General features: G+C 52.3%; 1 protein-coding gene across 1 annotated transcript in view; it reads left to right on the forward strand.

Annotated features, from left to right (window-relative positions):
• Positions 1-22,900, forward strand: part of LOC140427845 (CD166 antigen-like) — a 441,201-nt gene that overhangs the window by 375,252 nt on the left and 43,049 nt on the right. The window contains 5 exon segments of the mRNA XM_072513612.1: positions 183-270; positions 1,733-1,828; positions 1,831-1,895; positions 1,897-1,915; positions 17,200-17,324. Coding sequence (XP_072369713.1) covers positions 183-270; positions 1,733-1,828; positions 1,831-1,895; positions 1,897-1,915; positions 17,200-17,324 — 393 coding nt within the window.

The raw sequence follows: 22,900 nt of genomic DNA on the forward strand, positions 1-22,900 counted from the left end.
CAATACCACTACGCCACTGCCTCATTGAAACAGCCGGTATGAATTGATACAAGTAGCATGGATTTCTGGAAAGGGAAAGGAATTGACAGATGATTGATGAACACAAAATGTAGAAATTTATTACTGAAGTATTTTTGCAGAATTGTAATTGTGTTTTTTTTGCCTATTCCCTCTTCCCTCAGGTTGGTGTGTGTGTTGTGAACAACAGCTATCCTGTTGCCAACATTACCTGGCAGTACAATTTTCAGAATCTGGACGCTAAGAACCCAGGTATAATTCTTGCATTCAAGATCACTGAATGCGTATTGAATGGTTTACCATTTTTGGTTGATTTTCAATTTTTTACATTTTTCATTGGGATTGATAATTGTCTTCAGATTAGATGGGTGCACTGAGAGCCAGTCTGTGACGTCCGGCTGTTTGGCTAAAAAATAAATCAGATTTCAACCTGGTCCTAACCCTGCATGGAGCAAGCTTCACGAGACCCGAATCAGGAGAGTCAGCTGGACCATTTCTGTTCTGCTGCACCTAAAGCACGGAAGCTAGTTGTTGCAGCTCCGCTCCTTCCTCCCTGCAATCAGTACTTCATGTTCTGAGATAAAAACAGAAAATGCTGGACAAACTCAGCATCTGTGGAGCAGCCTCTGTGGGAGCAGCCTCTGTGCAGACAGAAACAGAGTTAATGTTTCAAGTTCGTATGGCTCTTCCTCCGAGCTCGTAACGAGTTCAAAGTGGAGACAGTGGCATAGTGGTATTGTCCCATCATGATCCCATCAAGCATAGTAAAGATGACCTAACCTTTTCCGAGTGTTCAGTCTTCTGTTTGAAAACCCTTGCTGCCGCAAAGACCTGTATGAAAATACCAGTAAAAGATTCACGATTGAGTCTCGCCTGATGACCCCGCTGTGATATTGCCGGTACTGAGCTCTCTCACCCGTCCAAAGCCCATTCCTTGGTGGAAGTTTAGAGAACCAGAGGAAACAGGGTTAAAGGGATGCGTGGAAAAAATGAAGCGAGTAGCTACCATCTGAAATGTACTACCTGAAAGATGATGGAAGACGTTAAAGGGAATCGGTTAAGCACCCGAAGAGAAATATTGGGCTCAAGAGTTTGCACCGTCGTGAACGCCGTCACGTTTCACGACGGCGCGAACGGGGCCCGGTTACGTACGATTCTGGCCCCCAGCACGGCCCTGGAGCGGTTCACGCCGCTCCAGCCGCCTTTTGTGGCATCAAATGGGCGGCGCGCCAACCCGCACATACGCAGTTGGGCCAGCTCAATCCTGCGCATGCGCAGTTGGGCAGCGCCATCTGCGCATGCGCGGGTGACTTCTTTAGCGCGCCAGCGCCGACTCAAGATGGAGTCGGTGTTCAGGGGCCGGCCGCGGCAGAAAGTAGGCCCGGGGGGGGGGGGGGGGGGGGGGCGAGGCCGGCCCGCCGATCGGTAGGCCCCGATAGTGGGCCAGATCCCATCGGAGCCCCCCCCCCGACCGTTCCCGCAGAGTTCCCGCCGGCAGCGACCAGGGGTCGCGCGCCGGCATCGGGGCGTTGTGGCGCGGTTGCGGCAATTTTTCCGGCCCGGCGCGGGGCTTCGGAGAATCGCCCCCTTAATGTTGAAGGACTTCAGGGGGAGTGGGAATGCTAAATTGCTCTTGCAGAGAATATTGACATTGACACACCAAACAGCTGAAATCAATCTATGATCCTTTAATGTTTCACTTTCTGTTTTCTAGCTGTGAAGATTAAGCGTAACACTGTTAGAAATGGAAAAGGTTATTACAACACACGATCTTCTCTGAAGTACATGTCAAAGAAGGGGGAGGGAGAAGTTTCTTTACCTGCACTGCAACTTACTTTGAGGACCAAAACAGCATAGCATCCAAAACATCTTCGCCTTCTCACCGTGTTTGTACACTGTAAGTAGCAATCACCAGATCAGGCCCCTGCCATGATAGTGCCGAGTGTCGAACAAACTCGTGGAGAAAACATGACTTGCATTTATGAAATAAGACCTGCAATTAGATCTCACAAATGAATCCTTTTTGACAAAGTTGGTTACAGGATAAATGTTGGCCAGGATACCAGGAGAACGCCTTTACTTCTTCAAAAGCTGCTCTGAAATCTTTTACATTCATCCAAACAGACAGATGAGACCTCAATTCTTCAAAAACATAGGGCCTCCCTGATAATGTAGCACTCCTTCAATACTAAACTGAAGTATCAGCCTATGTCAATGCGCTCAGGCTTTATCGTGATAATTAGAAACAAAAGTGCTATTATTTACAACTGTTCGATGTTTGTCCGGATTGACCTGTTGTTACTCTAGTTTATTGTATACGTTAATATCACACTATAGCAACTTTACCTGCAAATCCCAGGTTTTGTACTCAACAAGCAGACAATTTAAACATAGAAAATAGGAGCCAGAGTAGGCCATTCAGCCTATTGAGTCTGCTCTGCCATTCAATGTGACCATGGCTGATCTTCTATCTCAACACCATACTCTCCCCATAGTTGACACCTTTACTGTGCGGAAATTTATCTTAAATACATTTAGTGACTTGGCATCCACAGCCTGATGTGCTAGAGAATTCCACATGTTAACCACCCTCTGAATGAAGAAATGTTTCATCTCAGTCCTAAATGGCATCTTGAGATCAGGGGGTGAGATTCTCCGACCCCCCCGCCGGGTCGGAGAATCGCCGGGGGCTGGCGTGAAACCCGCCCCCGCCGGTTGCCGAATTCTCCGGCACCGGATATTCGCCGGGGGCGGGAATCGCGCCGCGCCAGTTGGCGGGCCCCCCCCCGGCGATTCTCCGGCCCGAATGGGCCGAAGTCCCGCTGCTGGAATGCCTGTCCCGTCGGCGAGAATCAAACTACCTCTCTTACCGGCGGGACACGGCGGCGCGGGCGGGCTCCGGGGTCCTGGGGGGGGGGGCGCGCGGGCGATCTGGCCCCGGGGTGCCCCCACGGTGGCCTGGCCTGCGATCGGGACCCACCGATCGCGGGCGGGCCTGTGCCGTGGGGACACTCTTTTCCTTCCGCCTTCGCCATGGTCTCCACCATGGCGGAGGCGGAAGAGACCCCCTCCACTGCGCATGCGCGGGGATCCCGGCAAAGTCAGTTTCGCGCCAGCTGGCGGGGCACCAAAGGCCTTTCCCGCCAGCTGGCGGGGGCGGAAATCAATCCGGCGCGGGCCTAGCCCCTCAAGGTGAGGGCTCGGCCGCTCAAGATGCGGAGGATTCCGCACCTTTGGGGAGGCGCAATGCCGGACTGATTTGCGCCGTTTTTGGCGCCGGTCGGCGGACATCGCGCCGATAGCGGAGAATTCCGCCTAGTGGGTGGAATTTTCCCAGAATTTGTCAATGTCAGGCTCTGACTGAAAACTGCCGAAGGCCGGCTCCACAGAGATCAGGGTGCCACCTTCAAAAGAAATATATATGTTTTTAATATTTTTATTAAAGACATTTTGCATATTTACTTAGAAATATCAGAAGACCAGCTCTCCCCGCCCTCTTATTTTTCCCCCTTATCTCCCCCGGACTGCGAAGAGGGTGTCATCTTTAAAGGACTCCACTCCCCCCACAATTATCAGGTGCTCTCCAACCCCTACCCCCCCCCTGGAAATTATCTGGGGCATTCTTTCCACCCCACCCATCAAATTATCAAGCTCCTCCCCCAATGCACAACCACTGTGACAGTATCACCAGCACTTTCCACCCCCCCCTCCACTGCCAAGTTCTCCCCTCACTGTTGGATCCCCCCCCCCCCCTCAAAAGGCTTTGATGCCTCAACCCCCCCTCCCTGAAACGCCGCAACCCCCTCCACTCCAGAGGATTCACCCCTGGCATTGCACCCTTACACAGACAGAGGCAACCTATGCCAGGGGCAGTACCAGGGCACTCTCTGGCATGTCTTTCTCTCCCCCTCTCTCACCCACCCCCCTCCCTCCTGGGGGCTATAGTGATATTGGCGCCCCAGCAGATTCCCGTTGACTGTTTCCCATCTTCAGAAAGCCTTTTGAATATTCAGCGAGGGAGGATCGTGTGATGCGGAGGCGTTTTAATAATATGCAAAGTCATAAAACTGTATTTAAATGAGGTACCTGCCCTTTCTAAACCTCACTGACGAGAATCTTGGTGTCATGACTCTTGCAAGGTTTTGCGCCCACATCGCCATTTACGCTTGTGGTGAACGTGATCCTCCACGACGTAATGGGCTGAAGGGCCTTTTCTGTGCTGTATGATTCTATGACTCTATGGGACCGGTTCTCCCAAAACATTTCCAACTTCGTTTGTGCCGGGTGTTTCAGGGAGTTTCCCGCAGGCCCTGCCGGCGAGTCTCCCCACCGCTATTCAATGGCACGTCACTTTTTTGAGCCCTGGTAGCTTCTCACCGGTTTAGGCACTGGGAGCTGAACTCCGAGATCGGGCCACCGTTTTGAAAGGGGTGCCCTGATCTCTGGGTGAGCTTGTGGGTCCCTCACACCCCCACCCATGGGTAATGTCACCCCCACAAACATGGGCATTACCCCACACCCCCCCAAGTGAGGACACCCCATTATGAAGTCCCTGGGGATCCCCCCTCTTCAGGCCCCCCCCAAACCCCCTTACAGCAACCCCTCCTTTTCAGGACCCCCCAAAAATCACCCCCCCCCCCAACCTCCCTTCACTCTCCCATCCTTCAAAACCCCCTCCACACTCATTTCATGGCTACAGATCCCCTTTTCCCCCTGACCTTTGGCAGCGGCACCCAGGCACCCTTACACTGGCACCCTTGCACTGCCAGCCTGCTCCTGCCGCTTGACAGTGCCACCTGGTCACCTTGGCAGCGCCAGGGTGGCAGTGCCAAGGAGCCAGCTGGGCAGCGCTAAGGTTCCCACATGTCCAGAGGGAGGGGCCAGGGGCCACCCTGAACTTACCCTGACCACCCAGGGGTCTCCCGATGGCCCCTGGAGACCCCCCCCCCCCCCCCCCCCCCCCCCCCCCCCCCCCCCCCCGTGTGCCGTTCCGCCTGGTCCACGTATGCGTCATTCGGTCACGCCCATTTGGGGCGGGCTTCCGAATCGAACGCCTCGCGAGGGTGTCGGTGAATCCTGGGAGACGCGGAGGCTGTCGGGGAGGCTTGCTGGAGGGCTTTCCCGGCATTCTCCAGCCGCGTTGCACTCAAGCGCGAGCCCAACACGGCGGAGATTTGCACCTTCTGACTCCTTGTCCTAGAATCCCCCAGCCAGGGGAAACATCATCTTAGCATCCAGTCTATCCAACCCTCTCAGAATTTTATATATCCAATGAGATCCACTCTCATTCTTCTAACCTCCAGTGAATACAGGCCCGGTCGACTCAATCTCTCGTCATATGACAATCCTGTCATGCCAGGAATAAGTCTGGTCAACCTTCGTTACACTGCCTCTATGGCAAGTATATCATTTCTTCGATAAGGATACCAAAATTGAACACACTACAGCTGCAGTAAGACACCCTTACTCCTGTAATCAAATCTCTTGAAGGCCAACATACCATTTGCATTTACTCATCAATCAATTCTGTATCTGTACCTAAGAATTTCAGTTGTGTCCTGACATTGTTAATGTTTTTTCTCTTCAGTCACCAAATAGATTAACGAATAACCGGTTTATTTAAGCGTATAACTATTTACAGAGAGTGAGATAAAGGCTACAGTACTCCAGACTCCAAATGAACAGCCTCAGGATTTCCATGTCTGGAACGAGTGGCTAAACAGCTGGCTTGTAATGCAGAACAATGCCAGCTGCGCAGGTTCAATTCCATAACGGCCTCCCCGAACAGGCGCCGGAATGTGGAGACTAGGGCTATTCACAGAACTTCATTGTGACAATACCCTTAAAGGGGCATGCTACCACACCTTCCATTAAAGAAAAATTGTCTTGAATTACCTCGCCAACCACACCGCAGCCCCCCCCCGCCCCGGTGCCTCAGCACCAGTCATTTCAAACTACCACTTTATACTACACCTTTGTTCCTGAAGTGGGCAGCACGGTAGCACAGCACTGTGGCTTCACAGCGCCAGGGTCCCAGGTTCGATTCCCCGCTGGGTCACTGTCTGTGCGGAGTCTGCACGTTCTCCCCCGTGCCTGCGTGGATTTCCTCCAGGTGCTCCGGTTTCCTCCCACAGTCCAAAGACATACAGGTTAGGTGTATTGGCCATGATAAATTGCCCTTAGTGTCCCAAAATGTTAGGAGGGGTTATTGGGTTACAGGGATAGGGTGGAAGTGAGGGTATTAAGTGGGTCGGTGCAGACTTGATGCGCCGAACTGTATGTTCTTTGTTCTATACTGTCATTTCCCCAGAGGCTACTGCCAAGGTGCTCAGGTGGCAATGCCAGCTGGCATGGGCACTGCCAGGTTGGCACAGCCAAGCTGGCATTTTTTACGCGCACGCTATCGGGCCAGGGTTGCCTGGAGTGGGAGTCGGGGAGGGGGCGGTGGCCTCCATTATTGCGTTGAGTTGGGCAGTAGGTCGGGGATTGTTTCAAGAGCCTCATAGATCAGGATGCCATTTAAAAATGGCGAGTCGCGTTGATTAGCCATGTGTTTCTCGACACTGCAAGTGCCGGGAAACAGGCAGCTAAATGTGATCACTCGGGGAGTATGTTCCGTATTCCATTTTGGGAGAATCGCGTTTCGACTGTGTTTTGTTAAGTGTTTCCCAGTGGCGTTTTGGGTGAGATCCAGACCTGGATTCACCCAAAGTTAGTGGGGCGATTCTCCGGCCTCGTTGCGATCTCGCTCGAGCGATATAAGGCTGGTGAATAGTGGGAGAGGCCGAAAATGAGAACCGTGACATGCGGCTATCAGTGTGTGATGCAACCAACCCGCTCCCATAGGCGAAATCGGGATCTCGCCGGAGCATCACTTAAGCCTGATTTCCAAACGGCCTCCCGTCCTTCAGTGGCCTCCCCAGCAAGTGGTCAGGCTGGCGCTGATTAGTACTTGCTATGAAAACCGTAAACCTGGCGGAAAGGCTTCTGTGGGGAGTCAAGTAGGTGAGTAGCCATCTTTGCTCACAGGCAAAGAGCCCGGGGGCGCTGGGCTTGCTGCCCCAGTGCTCGGCGGGTGGGGTGGGGTGGGGGGGGGGTGGGGTCGCTCGGCTGGTGGTAGGGGACCCTTCACAGGCGTGAATCTCCGTGGAAGATTGGGGAGGAGGAGCGGCGAGGGGCAAACGCGCGCGGCTCCGCCAACACCTGGATCATGTGTACCCAGGGCAGCACAGTGGTTAGCACAATTGCTTCACAGCTCCAGGGTCCCAGGTTCGATTCCCGGCTAGGGCCACTGTCTGTGCGGAGTCTGCACATCCTCCTCGATTGCTGTCTCGCCTGGGGGTTCCTACCTCCACCTGAGGTGCATCAGGAGCAGTGTGGTGCTCACCAGAATGTGCCCCAGAAGCCTGACCACAAACATTATACAACGAGGTGCGGGTTTCTGCGCTGGTGGAGGGTGGGGATGACAGCTGTGACGCCTTGATCGGGTCTTCCTCGGAGCTCTCCTCCGAGGCGGTCTCCTGGAAGGCTGGAGAGGGGGCCACCCGGGATGGGCCGCCGCGTCGCCTGGAGGACCAGTGGGAGGGATGGGTCAGTCAGTAAGGCAATAACAACTCACGTTTCACAGGTACTTTGGCTGGGGCCCGATGGTTCCTCATCTATGCAGTGTCCGCCAGCCTCTGCGTTGGTGACCGCCCTGTCCTTGGCCTCCCCAGTCACCTCCATGCCCACTCCTCGAAGGAGGTGAGGATTCATGGGCGGGATTGTCCGACCCCCCCCACCAGGTCGGAGAATCGCCGGGGGGCGGCGTGAATCCCGCTCCCGCCGGCTGCCGAATTATCCGGCGCCGGGGGTTTTGGTGGGTGCGGGAATCGCACTGCCCCGGTCGGCGGCCGCTTACAGCGGCCCCCCCCCCCCAGCAATTCTCCTGCCTGCGATGGGCCGAGTGGCCGCCCGTATTCGGCGGGTTCCGCCGGCGTAAATAACAACAGGTCCTTATCGGCGGGACCTGGCTCCACGGGCAGCCTGCAGAGTCCTCGGGGGGGGGGGGGGGGGGGGGGGGGGGGGGGGGGGGGGGGGGGGGGGATCTGGCCCCGGGGAGTGCCCCCACGTGGCCTGGCCCGCAATCGGGGCCCACCAATCTGCGGGCCGGTCTGTGCCGTGGGGGCACTCTTTTCCTCCACACCAGCCGCTGTCAACCTCCGCCATGGCCGGTGCGGAGAAGAACCCCCTGCGCATGCGCTGGGATGACGCCAGCACACGCTGGCACTCCCACGCATTCGCCAACTTGCACCGGCCGGCGGAGGCCCTTCGGCGCCGGTTGACGTGGTGCCAAGCCCTTCCGCACCGGCTGGTGCGGCAGCAAACACTCCAGCGCCGGCCTAGCCCCTGAAGGTGCGGAGGATTCTGCACCTTCGGCGCGGCCCAACGCCAGAGCGGTTCACGCCACTCCGCGATTCCTGCACCCACCAAAACCCCGGCGCCGGATAATTCGGCAGCCGGCGGGAGCGGGATTCACGCCGCCCTCCCCCCGTAACACTTCCCGTAACAGCCTCCCCGAACAGGCGCCGGAATGTGGCGACTAGGAGCTTTTCACAGTAGCTTCATTTGAAGCCTACTTGTGACAATAAGCGATTTTCTTTTCATTTCATGTCGGCGCCGGAGTAGCCCCGCCCCGCCCGGTTCACGGAGAATCCCGCCCTTTATGTCCGGCACCCCACCAAGAGTCTGGGCCCTCTGCCGGTGATTGTGAGAGAGCTTTTCCTGTGGAAATACAGAGAGGGCATCATTAGCCACACGCGTGGTTCACAGTGATGGGGTGTGTATGACAGAAGGGTTGGGATCGCATGGAGAGTTAGGGGGTGGATGCCCATATGGGGGCGGAAAGGATATGGGTGGCGGGGGGGGGGGGGTGAGCATTGGTGTCTACTTACTCGGGCTGCCAGGTGTGGATCATTGACCTTTTTTCCAGCACTGGAGGCCAGTCCTCCTGGTCACACTCCCAGAGCTTACAGCGTCACCACCTTGTCCCAGGAAGCACGGGCTGCCCTGTGGCTGACCCTCTGAAGCCCTCAGCGGAACAGGACATCCCTCCTGACCTCCACTGTGTCGAAGAGCCTGGCCAGATCTGCATGCCCGTATCTTGGGGCCGGTCTCCTGAGTGCCATTATTGCAAGCTGACTGAGCAAGAGTTAAGTGCTGCTTGACCTTGTTAGCAGTGTGGCTGGCGAGCACGGTGCTAGCGAATCAGCTGGCGAGCCTTTATTTGCTCTTAAGAGAAGCTCTTAAGGCCTCGTTAAGTGAACTAATTAACGTTGAATCGCATTGCCGGCCTCACTGGGCCAAGCGCCGGGAACAAAGAACAAAGAAAAGTACAGCACAGGAACAGGCCCTTCGGCCCTCCAAGCCCGTGCCGACCATGCTGCCCGACTAAACTACAATCTTCTACACTTCCTGGGTTCGTATCCCTCTATTCCCATCCTATTCATATATTTGTCAAGATTCCCCTTAAATGTCACTATCGTCCCTGCTTCCACTACCTCCTCCGGTAGCGAGTTCCAGGCACCCACTACCCTCTGCGTAAAAAACTTGCCTCGTACATCTACTCTAAATCTTGCCCCTCTCACCTTAAACCTATGCCCCCTAGTAATTGACCCATCTACCCTGGGGAAATGCCTCTGAATATCCACTCTGTCTATGCCCCTCATAATTTTGTAGACCTCTATCAGGTCTCCCTCAACCTCCTTCGTTCCAGTGAGAACAAACTGAGTTTATTCAACCGCTCCTCATAGCTAATGCCCTCCATACCAGGCAACATTCTGGTAAATCTCTTCTGCACCCTCTCTAAAGCCTCCACATCCTTCTGGTAGTGCGGCGACCAGAATTGAACACTATACTCCAAGTGTGGCCTAACTAAGGTTCTATACAGCTGCAACATGACTTGCCAATTCTTATACTCAATGCCCCGGCCAATGAAGGCAAGCATGCCGTATGCCTTCTTGACTACCTTCTCCACCTGTGTTGCCCCTTTCAGTGACCTGTGGACCTGTACTCCCTAGATCTCTTTGACTTTCAATACTCTTTAGGGTTCTACCATTCACCGTATATTCCCTACCTGCATTAGACCTTCCAAAATGCATTACCTCACATTTGTCCGGATTAAACTCCATCTGCCATCTCTCCGCCCAAGTCTCCAAACAATCAAAATCCTGCTGTATCCTCCGACAGTCCTCATAGCTATCCGCAATTCCACCAACCTTTGTGTCGTCTGCAAACTTACTAATCAGACCAGTTACATTTTCCTCCAAATCATTTATATATACTACAAAGAGCAAAGGCCCCAGCACTGATCCCTGTGGAACACCACTGGTCACAGCCCTCCAATTAGAAAAGCATCCTTCCATTGCTACTCTCTGCCTTCTATGGCCTAGCCAGTTCTGTATCCACCTTGCCAGCTCACCCCTGATCCCGTGTGACTTCACCTTTTGTACTAGTCTACCATGAGGGACCTTGTCAAAGGCCTTACTGAAGTCCATATAGACAACATCCACTGCCCTACCTGCATCAATCATCTTAGTGACCTCCTCGAAAAACTCTATCAAGTTAGTGAGACACGACCTCCCCTTCACAAAACCGTGCTGCCTCTCACTAATACGTCCATTTGCTTCCAAATGGGAGTAGATCCTGTCCCGAAGAATTCTCTCCAGTAATTTCTCTACCACTGAAGTAAGGCTCACCGGCCTGTAGTTCCCGGGATTATCCTTGCTACCATTCTTAAACAGTGGAACAACATTGGCTATTCTCCAGTCCTCCGGGACATCCCCCGAAGACAGCGAGGATCCAAAGATTTCCGTCAAGGCCTCAGCAATTTCCTCTCCAGCCTCCTTCAGTATTCTGGGGTAGATCCCATCGGGCCCTGGGGACTTATCTACCTTAATATTTTTTAAGACACCCAACACCTCGTCTTTTTGGATCTCAATGTGACCCAGGCTATCTACACACCCTTCTCCAGATTCAACATCTACCAATTCCTTCTCTTTGGTGAATACTGATGCAAAGTATTCATTTAGTACCTCGCCCATTTCCTCTGGCTCCACACATAGATTCCCTTGCCTATCCTTCAGTGGGCCAACCCTTTCCCTGGCTACCCTTTTGCTTTTTATGTACGTGTAAAAAGCCTTGGGATTTTCCTTAACCCTATTTGCCAATGACTTTTCGTGACCCCTTCTAGCCCTCCTGACTCCTTGCTTAAGTTCCTTCCTACTTTCCTTATATTCCACGCAGGCTTCGTCTGTTCCCAGCCTTTTAGCCCTGATAAATGCCTCCTTTTTCTTTTTGACGAGGCCTACAATATCTCTCGTCATCCCAGGTTCCCGAAAATTGCCGTATTTATCCTTCTTCCTCACAGGAACATGCCGGTCCTGAATCCCTTTCAACTGCCACTTGAAAGCCTCCCACATGTCAGATGTTGATTTGCCCTCAAACATCCGCCCCCAATCTATGTTCTTCAGTTCCCGCCTAATAGTGTTATAATTAGCCTTCCCCCAATTTAGCACATTCATCCTAGGACCACTCTTATCCTTGTCCACCAGTACTTTAAAACTTACTGAATTGTGGTCACTGTTACCGAAATGCTCCCCTACTGAAACATCTACCACCTGGCCGGCCTCATTCCCCAATACCAGGTCCAGTACCGCCCCTTCCCTAGTTGGACTGTCTACATATTGTTTTAAGAAGCCCTCCTGGATGCTCCTTACAAACTCCGCCCCGTCTAAGCCCCTGGCACTAAGTGAGTCCCAGTCAATATTGGGGAAGTTGAAGTCTCCCATCACCACAACCCTGTTGTTTTTACTCTTTTCCAAAATCTGTCTACCTATCTGCTCCTCTATCTCCCGCTGGCTGTTGGGAGGCCTGTAGTAAACCTCCAACATTGTGACTGCACCCTTCTTATTCCTGATCTCTACCCATATAGCCTCACTGCCCTCTGAGGTGTCCTCTCGCAGTACAGCTGTGATATTCTCCCGAACCAGTAGCGCAACTCCGCCTCCCCTTTTACATCCCCCTCTATCCCGCCTGAAACATCTAAATCCTGGAACGTTTAGCTGCCAATCCTGCCCTTCCCTCAACCAGGTCTCTGTAATGGCAACAATATCATAGTTCCAAGTACTAATCCAAGCTCTAAGTTCATCTGCCTTACCCGTAATACTTCTTGCATTAAAACATACGCACTTCAGGCCACCAGACCCGCTGTGTTCAGCAACTTCTCCCTGTCTGCTCTGCCTCAGAGCCACACTGTCCCTATTCCCTAGTTCTCCAGGGAAGCTTGCGACAATTCCCACTCGCTACGATACTTAGAAATCTTTCTGCAGAATTGCGGCCAGTCACTTTCTGGTGCTTGGGGAGTTCCGCCCCGGTCTAGCCCACACTTAGAAATGTTTTCGATAGCGGGGAATAGATGAGCACACTAACGAGACCGGCTCCTCGGAGATTGGGGTGCCATTTTGAAATGATCTCTAAGTGAGCTTGAGTGTCCCCCACACCCGTCCACCCACTGGCAATGCCACTCTGCCACAGACATGAGCATTACCCACCCCCCCAATTGAAGTCACCCCTCTATGGGGTCACTGAGACCCCCATTTCACCCCCAACCTTTGAGAAGCCCCTTCGTACAGCCCCACCCTTCATACCCCCCTCACGCCCACTTTCATGGGCATGTTCCCCCTCAGACCCTGACTCTTGGCAGTTCCAACCTGGCACCCAAGCACCCTGGCACTGCCAGCTGGTACCGGGCAGTGCTTCTGGCACCCTGAGACGAATGGCTCATTTAAATATGATTATCTGAGTCACATCCAGCGAGGGCGTGATCCAGATCGCACCGAGCGCCACAGGTTGAGCGATTTGTGTGAGGGTTTGTGCCCGTCACTAAGCCCGATTTAGGCCTTCCCCGCCATGTTCCCGGCGCGTCCAGAATGGCGCTGGGCGTAACACAGGGGGAAAATCGCGCCTCTGATCTGTTTTTTAAGTGACCCCAGTGGCTTGGGCTAGTTTCCTTTGCTGTTAGTTTGAAATTGCAGTAAGCCATTATAGTAGTGCCCTATCTTAAAACACAAAGCATCCTCCCACTAACTCTGTGAGCATCGTGTTGGATCCCTCCTCATCCTCCTGCCAACACAATAGCCATCTTCACATCTTTTCTTCATTGTGCTGCTCACTGGGATTGGACATCCTCGTTTGCACAATTTGTAGCCAGAGACTCTTGATTTTAACTTCTCTTCCAAGGTAGAGAGATTAAAGTTTTCTTCACATGGCCACCCATAGACAGACTCAAATGTCACCGGGGACATGAGGAAGAAAAGAAATCCAAAGTTGCATGATTTGAATATTTTAGTCACGACACTATAGTTCTAGCCTGGTCACCAGCAGCACGTTTCCCACCCTTTGCTATGCTAGAAAAGACTGACAGTAATCCCAAAAGACAATATTGGCAAATTAGAAATCCTAATTAAAATATATCTTCTCATCATGTGGAACAGGACAGATTTTTTATTTGTTACATTGCATTATGCGAACAAGAATTGCCAGAACAACCACCAAGCCAACAACTAACCGTGATAAAGCCATTCCAAATAATCAGTCATGATCCACTCACAACCAGGCTTTAAACTAATTAGTGACTTGGCCTGTGACAGATTAGTAGTACAGCAGATGGCATTCTTGAGAGTACTCAATGGTAGTAATTAAACTATTAACTAGTTTAGAGCATGATTTATGGCATGGTCAACCTGGTCCAGGGCCCTTGTGCACATTTAAAGTTGTTTGTTCCTTGCTTTCATTCTAACAATGCTTTATTATCCTACCGTATATTAGCTCTCATTTACATCACATTTAAAGCAATTAATATAATTGAGTAACAAAATGTTTTTCCTAATAGCAATCCTGTAATTAGCATATACAGCTAGCATAGCCAGGAGTTAGAGAATCTTCTGGTTGCTTGGTTTATTCTGCACTCACATTGGATAATATGTCATGTGGCAGTGAAAATGTTTTTTTTTAATACAAGCCACCTGATCTCTGGTTTAACTAACTCCAGTGACTAAAATGTATGCTCATGATAAGCTACATATCCAAAAATGCAGTGGTGATTTCCCCTCTAGTACAATAACAACTTTCATTTATGTAACGGACGGGATTCTCCGTCGGCAGACAGCAAAGTCGGGAAAGATGATTAGGCGGAGAATTGGTCGGGAGGCCAAAATCGTTGCCGGCGCCAGGCACCCGCCAGAATGCCATGCTCTGGTGCCTCGACAGCGGTGTCAATGCGTTCTACTCCCTACGTACCGTAAATGCCGTTCACATATCATTCGCAGGCTTGACCTGGTATTCTCTGGGGCCTCCGCGGTGCTCCGCCTCCGCTGGAGAAATTACCGTTGCCGTGTTTCACCTGTGGTTTCAAAAATTAGGAAACAGGCGCTGTGGTTGGCGAGGGAGAGCGGGGAGATATGGAAAGTGTTCAACATCACCGTAGCGTGCTTATAGTTGTGCCTCTGGTTGGGGGGCTTTTGCCAGGGCGGTGGGGCAGGTGGTGGGTTGTATGGGGGGGGGGGGGGCGGGGGGCATGGAACACCATTGCCACAGCCTGCAAGGCAGCCATGCGGCTGCGCACTCCGCTGACTGCCCACTGTGAACTTAGTGCCAAGGTTCGTATGGGTGGCCCCCCCAGGCCAACCCACTGGGTACCCCCTGGCTCCAGCCGACCCATCAAAGAGATGGGCGCGCTCCTGCACAACCAGTGCCACCTTGTTGGTTGGAATGAGTGTGCGTGGGGAGTGGGTGCTGCTAATGTGCAGCTGAGCTCCTCATCCTCTCAATTGTCAGTCCTGACTCTGGCAAATCAGACACCGTTTTTCATTGGAATTGGCCGTGTTCCTTGTGGCGCCAGTGCTAGCCCATTAATGGTTGTGGAATTGATCTGGGAATGGCGGCAATTCTTCTGTCGTAGAACACCACTGATTCAGTCCCGGCTTCAACACTTAGATTCTGAAGGGAGAATCCCGCCGAACGCCGGTAAAATAGTCAAAGGTCCCAACGTAAGTTCACAAGGAGCAATTAACAAACAACATTTGACACCAATTCGGACAGACAGCCAAAAGCTTGGTCAAAAAGGTCAATTTCTAGCCGCATGCTTAAATGGGGAAAGTGATGGAGAGAGGCAGATAGACTCACTTGGGGAGTTCCAGAACTTGGGGCTCTGCAACTAAAGGCACTGCTATCAATGGTGGGGTGATTAAAATCAGGGATGCACGAGAGGCGAAAATTGGACGAGTGTGGATATCTCCAAGCATTGCAGGACTGGAAGAATTTATGGAGCTAGCAAGGGTTGATGGCATGTAAGGATTTGAAGATGAGGACGAGAATTTGTTCAATTGAGGCATTGTTTAACTGGAAGCCAATATAGGTCAGCGAGCAGAGGAGTGAGGGGTGAATAGGAATTGGTGAAAATTGGGACACGGGTAGCGGAGTTTGGGATGAGCCTTAAGTTTATAAAGTGGGGAGGATAGGCAGCAAGCCTGGAGGGCATTAAAATAGCCAAGGCATGGATTGGTGCTTCAACAGCACAGGGACTGAGCCTTTGTACGTTTACCAAAGGGACAGTAATGATTTTGCCAAATTAATGCTTCACTAGAATGAGACGGTAAGTCTTGGCAATTCGGAATGTGGCTGTTGTGGACGTATATTTTTAGCCTTCCATGTAACATCAAAGTTCCTCCAACAGTGCCTTCCAAACCCGCAATCTTTACCAATTAGAAAGACAAGGGCTGCAGATGCATGGGACCATCATCTGCAAGTTCCCCTCCAAGTCCCACATGATCCTGACTTGGAACTACGGGCAGTATTCTGTGATCCTGAGGCTATGTGTTGACGCCGTCGGAAACGACGTCGAGAAACGCGGCCTCGGGGTCAGCAATTCTGGCCCCTACAGGGGGCTAGCACGGCACTGGAGCGGTTCACGCCGCTCCAGTTGCTGATCCTGGAGTCAACTGGGCACCGCGGGATCTGCGCATGTGCAGTGGCACCGGCGGCAACGCGCGCAAGCGCAGTGGCTCCCTTCAACGCGCCGGCCCCGATACAACATGGCGCAGGGCTACAGGGGCCGGCGTGGAAGAAAGGAGGCCCCCAGCCAGAGAGGCCGGCCCGCCGGCCAGGCAACATCAGAGGCCCCCCCCCCCCCCCCCCCCTCCGGGGTAAGACCCCCCTCTCCCCCCACAGTCCGCCCCCCCCCCCCCCGGCCCTTCCACGCCGAGTTCACGCCGGCTGAGAGCAGGTGTGGACGGCGCCGGCGGGACCCGGCTTTTTTGCGACGACCGCTCGGCCCATCCCGGGCCGAGTATCGGCGGGGGAGGGACCTCATAGAGCGGCCCCCGATCGACGGCGCGCCAACCACGCCGGCGCCAATGGCGGCGATTCTCCCTGGCGGCGTGGCGCGATTCGCGCCGGTCGCGGGGATTCTCCGGCCCGGGCCGAGAGAATCCCGCCCTATATTTCTGTTCCTTCACTGTCGCTGGGTCTAAATCCTGGACCTCCCTTGCGAACAGCACGGTGAGTGTGTACACACATGGACTCCAGCGGTTCAAGAAGGTGGCTCACCACCACCTTCTCGAAAGCAGTAAGGGGAGGGTAACAAATACTGGTCTGGACATCGACACTCACTTCCCATTAACAAATATGTTTTAAAATCTCTATTTAAAAAATAAAAATATGCGCACAAACCCTGCGCTCGGTCAGGCAATTCTTCTGTCGTAGCACCACTGATTCAGTCCCGGCATCAACACTTAGATTCTGAAGGGAGAATCCCTTCCGGCAGGTATTGGATCCGCCAGGCAAGTCGACAGGTTCAATTCTGTTTGTGTAGATGTAGTTGATTCGGTTTGGGCAGCAGTAAGTTCACAACAGCTGACCTCCAGGCTTCTGGAGGAGAGATCGGAGCCAAATCAGCCAACATTCCTGCTCTTGATCATTACTGATGCCCAGTTGTGCGGTGGTGGACAATAATAGACCTGCAGGCTGAAAAACCCTGCACTATTTCATGTTAGGAAATGAAATTCAAGGTGATTTGTGCTATGAAGTATGCACAGAATTCACAGGAATGTAAGAGCTAACATGTATTATTCTGTTTCGTGTCAGACAAAACTTCAAAGGTTTTATTGCTAGTGACCCCAGCACAAGACGTTGAAGAAGGGACGAATGTCACACTGACATGCATGGGTGACGGGTATCCTCCACCAGACAAATTCATCTTCATGAAAAATGTAAGTCAAATGTAATTATTACATTAGTCTTAATTTATGTCGTTTGTTTAATAAATAATTAGATTTTTTTTTCTTTAGCTCTCTCTCCAGCCCTTATTTGTAAATGTCATAAATCCTTTTCCCAGTTAAGTTCACTCCTGCCCCATCATTTGCCTTGTAGCAGGTGGATGAAAATTCCGTTGTTCGTATGTTAACTTGGAAACAGTGAAAATCCCACATAAATGGGCCGGATATGCTGAGTATTTCTACCATTTTTTGTTTATCTGATAATTGGGCCTCCGCTGTGTCTGTGGCGGTGTTGCCGGACTTCCACCAGAGATACGGCAGGAAATCAGCACACCCCCAGCAGGATATAAGAGCATAATATGTGCACCTATATGTACAGTAACGTAATAAGGTATATGTGAGAATATACACCTCTATTTATTGGCACAAATTTATGGCCATGCAGCGCCCGAAAACCCATGCGACGTGGCGCAGCGTGGCCGATAGAAACCATGGGGATGCACTCCCGGATCTAACCAGCTCACAACGCTTCGCAAGATCTAACACGATCTCGCGAGACGTTGCGATGTTAATCTCGGCCATTGTCAGCAGGATCACTTTTTAGCAGATTTGAATATTAAAGCGAGACAGCTAATCTCACTTAATGGGCGGCATGGTAGCACAGTGGTTAGCACTGTTGCTTCACAGCGCCAGGGACCTGGGTGCGATTCCCATGCGACGTCTGCACGTTCTCCCCGTGTCTGCGTGGGTTTCCTCCGGGTGCTCCACTTTCCTCCCAAAGTCGCGAAAGACATGCTTGTTAGGTGAATTGGACATTCTGAATTCTCCCTCTGTGTACCCGAACAGGCACCGGAATGTGGCGACTAAGGACTTTTCACAGTAACTTCATTTCAGTGTCAATTGTGGCACTAATAAAGATTATCATTGTTATTATGTGCAGATTCGAGATACCCGAGGCATGGGATCTTATCTCCATCAACTTGGCGAGCCCAGGCGAGCACCATTCAGTATTGGTCTCCACAAACGGGGACCAGACAGAACCGCACTCGTGGGGGTCTCCCAGGGGATTGGAGGCCCCCTGGTGCTTGCCCTCTGGGCAGGGTGGTACCCTGGCACAGCTGATACCACCTGGGCACACTAGTAGTGCCACTTGGGTGCCAGCGTGGCACTGCCAAGTTTGCCAGATGGCACACCCAGCAGGCAGGGGCGCTGCCAGTTTGGTACTGCCAAGCTGGCATTTTTTTTGCACGGTGACAATCGGGCTGGGCATGCCCCGTGTGTGCGGTGGGTAGGGGTTGGGGTCCCTCGCATAGTGCGTTGGAGCTGGGGGGTGGGGAAAGAGATCGCTTCAGAGACTGGATAGATTGGGACGGCATTTTTAAATGTTGTCTCGATCTCTCGCTACACTGAGGAGTTCACGTACACGGACTGCTCAGTGCACAAAACGGGGCTATGTGCGGCCTCGTCCGCATGTTCCCCAGTGAGGCTCCCTATCTAATAAGAGTGTTGTTTCATAGCAATGTGTTTCTTACTGTTGCGAGTTCCGGTAAACACACAGCTGAACGTGCTCGCTATGGGACTTTGTTCCCATTTAGTTAAATCCCTCCCTAGACCGTTACATCTGCACTTGAATAAAACTATTCATTTACAAAAATTAATCTTTAAATAAAATAAAATAGAGTCCTGAGAACACACTGCACTTTTATAAAATTAATAACCACAAACCTTTGGGATGTTATATTTTACTGTTAAAATCGTTATTCATATCAGCAAAGTGTTTTCATAATTGAAACATATTCTTGCTGACGGCGGACTTTGACCACATTACAATATCATCTGTTGCCTCCATATTATAATGACATTGAATATATACCTTCTACATTGTGGTGTTGGGTGTTCTGACACACAGATGAGCCAACACAGTTGCATATGGTACAACGCTTCTTTATTTAAACTCACTATTTACAACTTGGTCTTTGCACTCTGCACGTGGGGGGCTCCCTGCTTGTGGTGTTTCAACAGCTCTTTCTTGTTCCCTTCTCCCCAGACCTACTGACCTCCAGGTGTCGTGCTCGTGCTTTTTTATGTGGTTGGTGTTCTTGTCTGTGATTGGTTGTGGTGTTGTGTACTCTGATTTGCCTGTTAGTGTGTCCATCATGATGTGTGTGTTTGAATATCATGACATCCCCCCTTTTTACAAAGATATGTGCCTACGTGGTAATAAATATGATCGTGATGTGAGTGCATCTAAGAGTGTGTGTGTGTCGTGTGCAGCATGTGTCTATGACGGAACTATGTACATGGGGCGATGTCGAGTGCGTCACATGAATCCAGTTGTACCATAACATAACAGAAACGCGAACGAAAGAAGAAGAAAAAAAATTTGAACAGTTGTCCAGTCAGACGACATCTGGAACGATAAACAACAACAGGTTATCATGTAAAATTGTCCAACTTATTAAACATATGAACTGTATTATAAGTCCATTCTAATGGGTTTGCGACGAATTCGGGTTGACCGCCTTAAGGGTGGATCAAGAACCACCGGCTGCTGTGCAGGCATGGCCATGGGTGGCGATGGAAAGGGCGTGATGTGCGGCAGCTCCACAAAGTCATCCTCGGAAGCCTGTTGAGGATCTGGCGTGTTGTGTGGCTGTGAGCGTGGAAGTCGGCGAAGGGCGCGCCGATTGCGGCGACGCACGGAACCATCCGGCATGCGAACCAGGAACGAGCGGGGAGCCACTTGTCGGAGGACTTCGGCCGGTGCTGACCAGCCACCATACGGTTGATGGACGCGTACTTTGTCTCCGGAGGACAGGGGGGGCAGGTCCGTCGCTCGTGTGCCGTACCGACCTTTCTGGCGATCACGCTGCAGTTGCATGTTCCGAAGAACCGCCTCATGGTCTGTTGTCGGTGCCAGGACGGAAGGTACCGTCGTCCTGAGGGAGCGACCCATTAGTAGCTGCGCTGGCGAGAGGCCCGTGGATAACGGGGCCGATCGATAGGCCAGCAAGGCAAGGTTAAAGTCCGATCCGGCATCAGCCGCCTTGCACAGGAGCCGCTTTGCGATGTGGACACCCTTTTCAGCCTTCCCGTTCGATTGTGGATGCAGAGGGCTGGATGTCACATGAGTGAAACCATATGCTGCGGCAAAGGACGACCATTCACGGCTGGCAATACAAGGTCCATTGTCTGACATGACAGTCCTTGGAATGCCATGGCGAGCAAACGTTTCCTTGCAGGCCCCAATGACTGCGGACGACGTCAGATCATGGAGAGGCATGACTTCCGGGTAGTTTGAGAAGTAGTCTATAATAACAATGTAATCTCTGCCGAGCGCGTGAAATAGGTCAACACCCACCTTCGCCCAGGGGGACGTCACCATCTCGTGTGGTAGAAGTGTTTCCGGAGGTTGCGCTGGCTGAAACCTCTGACAGGTTGTGCAGTTGAGCACCATGTTGGCTATGTCTTCATTAATACCCGGCCAATATACCGCCTCCCGGGCCCTTCGTCTGCATTTTTCGACGCCCAAGTGGCCTTCGTGTAGTTGACGAAGAATCATCTGGCGCACACTGTGTGGAATGACGATCCTATGCGATTTCATAAGGACCCCGTCTATATTGGTGAGATCATCTCGCACATTATAAAACTGGGGGCACTGCCCTTTTAGCCACCCTTCCGTCATGTGGCGCATCACTCGCTGCAGCAGAGGGTCAGTCGCCGTCTCTGCGCGTATGTGGGCCAGACTAGGATCATCAGCTGGCATATTTGCTGCTGTCAGAGTCACGTGTGCCTCAATTTGACGCACGAACCCCTCTGCATCTGGTGGTGTGCTCACTGCTCGGGAAAGAGTGTCCGCCACTATGAGTTCCTTCCCCGGAGTGTAGATCAGTTCAAAATCGTACCTCCTGAGTTTAAGTAAGATGCGCTGGAGGCGAGGAGTCATGTCGTTCAGGTCTTTGTTAATGATGTTGACCAGGGGGCGGTGGTCAGTTTCGACCGTGAATCGTGGCAGGCCATACACATAGTCGTGGAACTTGTCCAGTCCAGTTAACAAGCCCAGGCATTCTTTTTCGATTTGCGCGTAGCGCTGTTCGGTAGGGGTCATGGCTCGTGAGGCATACGCAACCGGGGCCCATGATGACGTGCTGTCTTTTTGCAGGAGTACCGCTCCAATACCAGATTGGCTGGCGTCTGTTGAGATCTTTGTAGGGCGAGTCGTGTCAAAGAAGGCCAGCACTGGTGCCGTGACCAGTTTGTGCTTGAGCTCCTCCCATTCCCGCTGATGCGACTGGTGCCAGTTGAATTCCGTCGATTTTTTTACGAGATGGCGCATGTTTGTTGTATGAGAAGCCAGGTTGGGAATGAACTTCCCAAGGAAGTTGACCATGCCCAGGAATCTTAAGACAGCCTTCTTGTCAGCCGGTCGTGGCATGGCTGTGATGGCGCTAACCTTGTCTGCATCGGGACGGACCCCGGACCTTGAGATGTGGTCCCCGAGGAATTTCAGCTCCGTCTGGCCGAAAGCACACTTCGCACGGTTGAGACGCAGGCCATTTTGCCGTATGCGGGTGAAGACACGTCGAAGACGATGCATGTGTTCCTGCGGAGTGGTGGACCAAATGATGATATCGTCCACATATACACGTAGTCCTTCGATGCCTTCCATCATCTGCTCCATAATGCGGTGGAATACTTCAGATGCCGAAATGATGCCGAATGGCATCCGGTTGTAGCAGAATCTGCCAAAAGGGGTGTTGAATGTGCATAGTCTTCGGCTGGCCGGGTCCAGTTTGATCTGCCAGAATCCTTTGGACGCATCCAATTTAGTGAATATGTTGGCTCGCGCCATCTCGCTGGTGAGGTCTTCTCGTTTCGGGATGGGATAGTGTTCCCGCATGATGTTGTTGTTCAGATCTTTTGGATCTATACATATACGGAGCTCGCCAGAGGGCTTCTTTACACAGACCATGGAGCTGACCCATGGCGTGGGCTCCGTGACCTTGGATAGGACCCCTTGGTCCTGAAGAATCTGCAGTTGTGCCTTGAGGCGGTCTTTGAGAGGCGCAGGAACCCTGCGAGGTGCGTGAACGACAGGGATGGCGTCCGGTCTGAGTCGAATCTTGTACGTGTGTGGCAATGTCCCCATGCCTTCAAAAACCTCCTGGTTGTGAGCGAGGAGGGAATGGAGATTCGCGTGGAACTCAGCATCCGGGAAGTCGGATATCTCATCTGGAGAGAGAGACATGATGCGCTGTACCAGGTGAAGGACCTTACACGCTTGTGCGCCCAGTAACGAGTCCTTTGATGAGCCCACAACTTCGAAGGGGAGTGTGGCCGTGTACCTCTTGTGAGTCACCTGTAGCTGGCAAGATCCTATGGACGGGATAACGTTCCCGTTATAGTCAACCATCTTAAGCCGGGATGGTGTGATGGGTGGTTTGACCTTCATGGCCTGGACTGCAGAGTAAGCAATCAGGTTGGCGGATGCGCCGGTGTCCAGACGGAAGGCGACGCGCGATCGGTTGACCGTCAGGGTGGCACACCACTCATCGTCTGGATTGATGGCA

Source organism: Scyliorhinus torazame, chromosome 8, assembly GCF_047496885.1.
Source record: "Scyliorhinus torazame isolate Kashiwa2021f chromosome 8, sScyTor2.1, whole genome shotgun sequence".
NCBI lineage: Eukaryota > Metazoa > Chordata > Chondrichthyes > Carcharhiniformes > Scyliorhinidae > Scyliorhinus > Scyliorhinus torazame.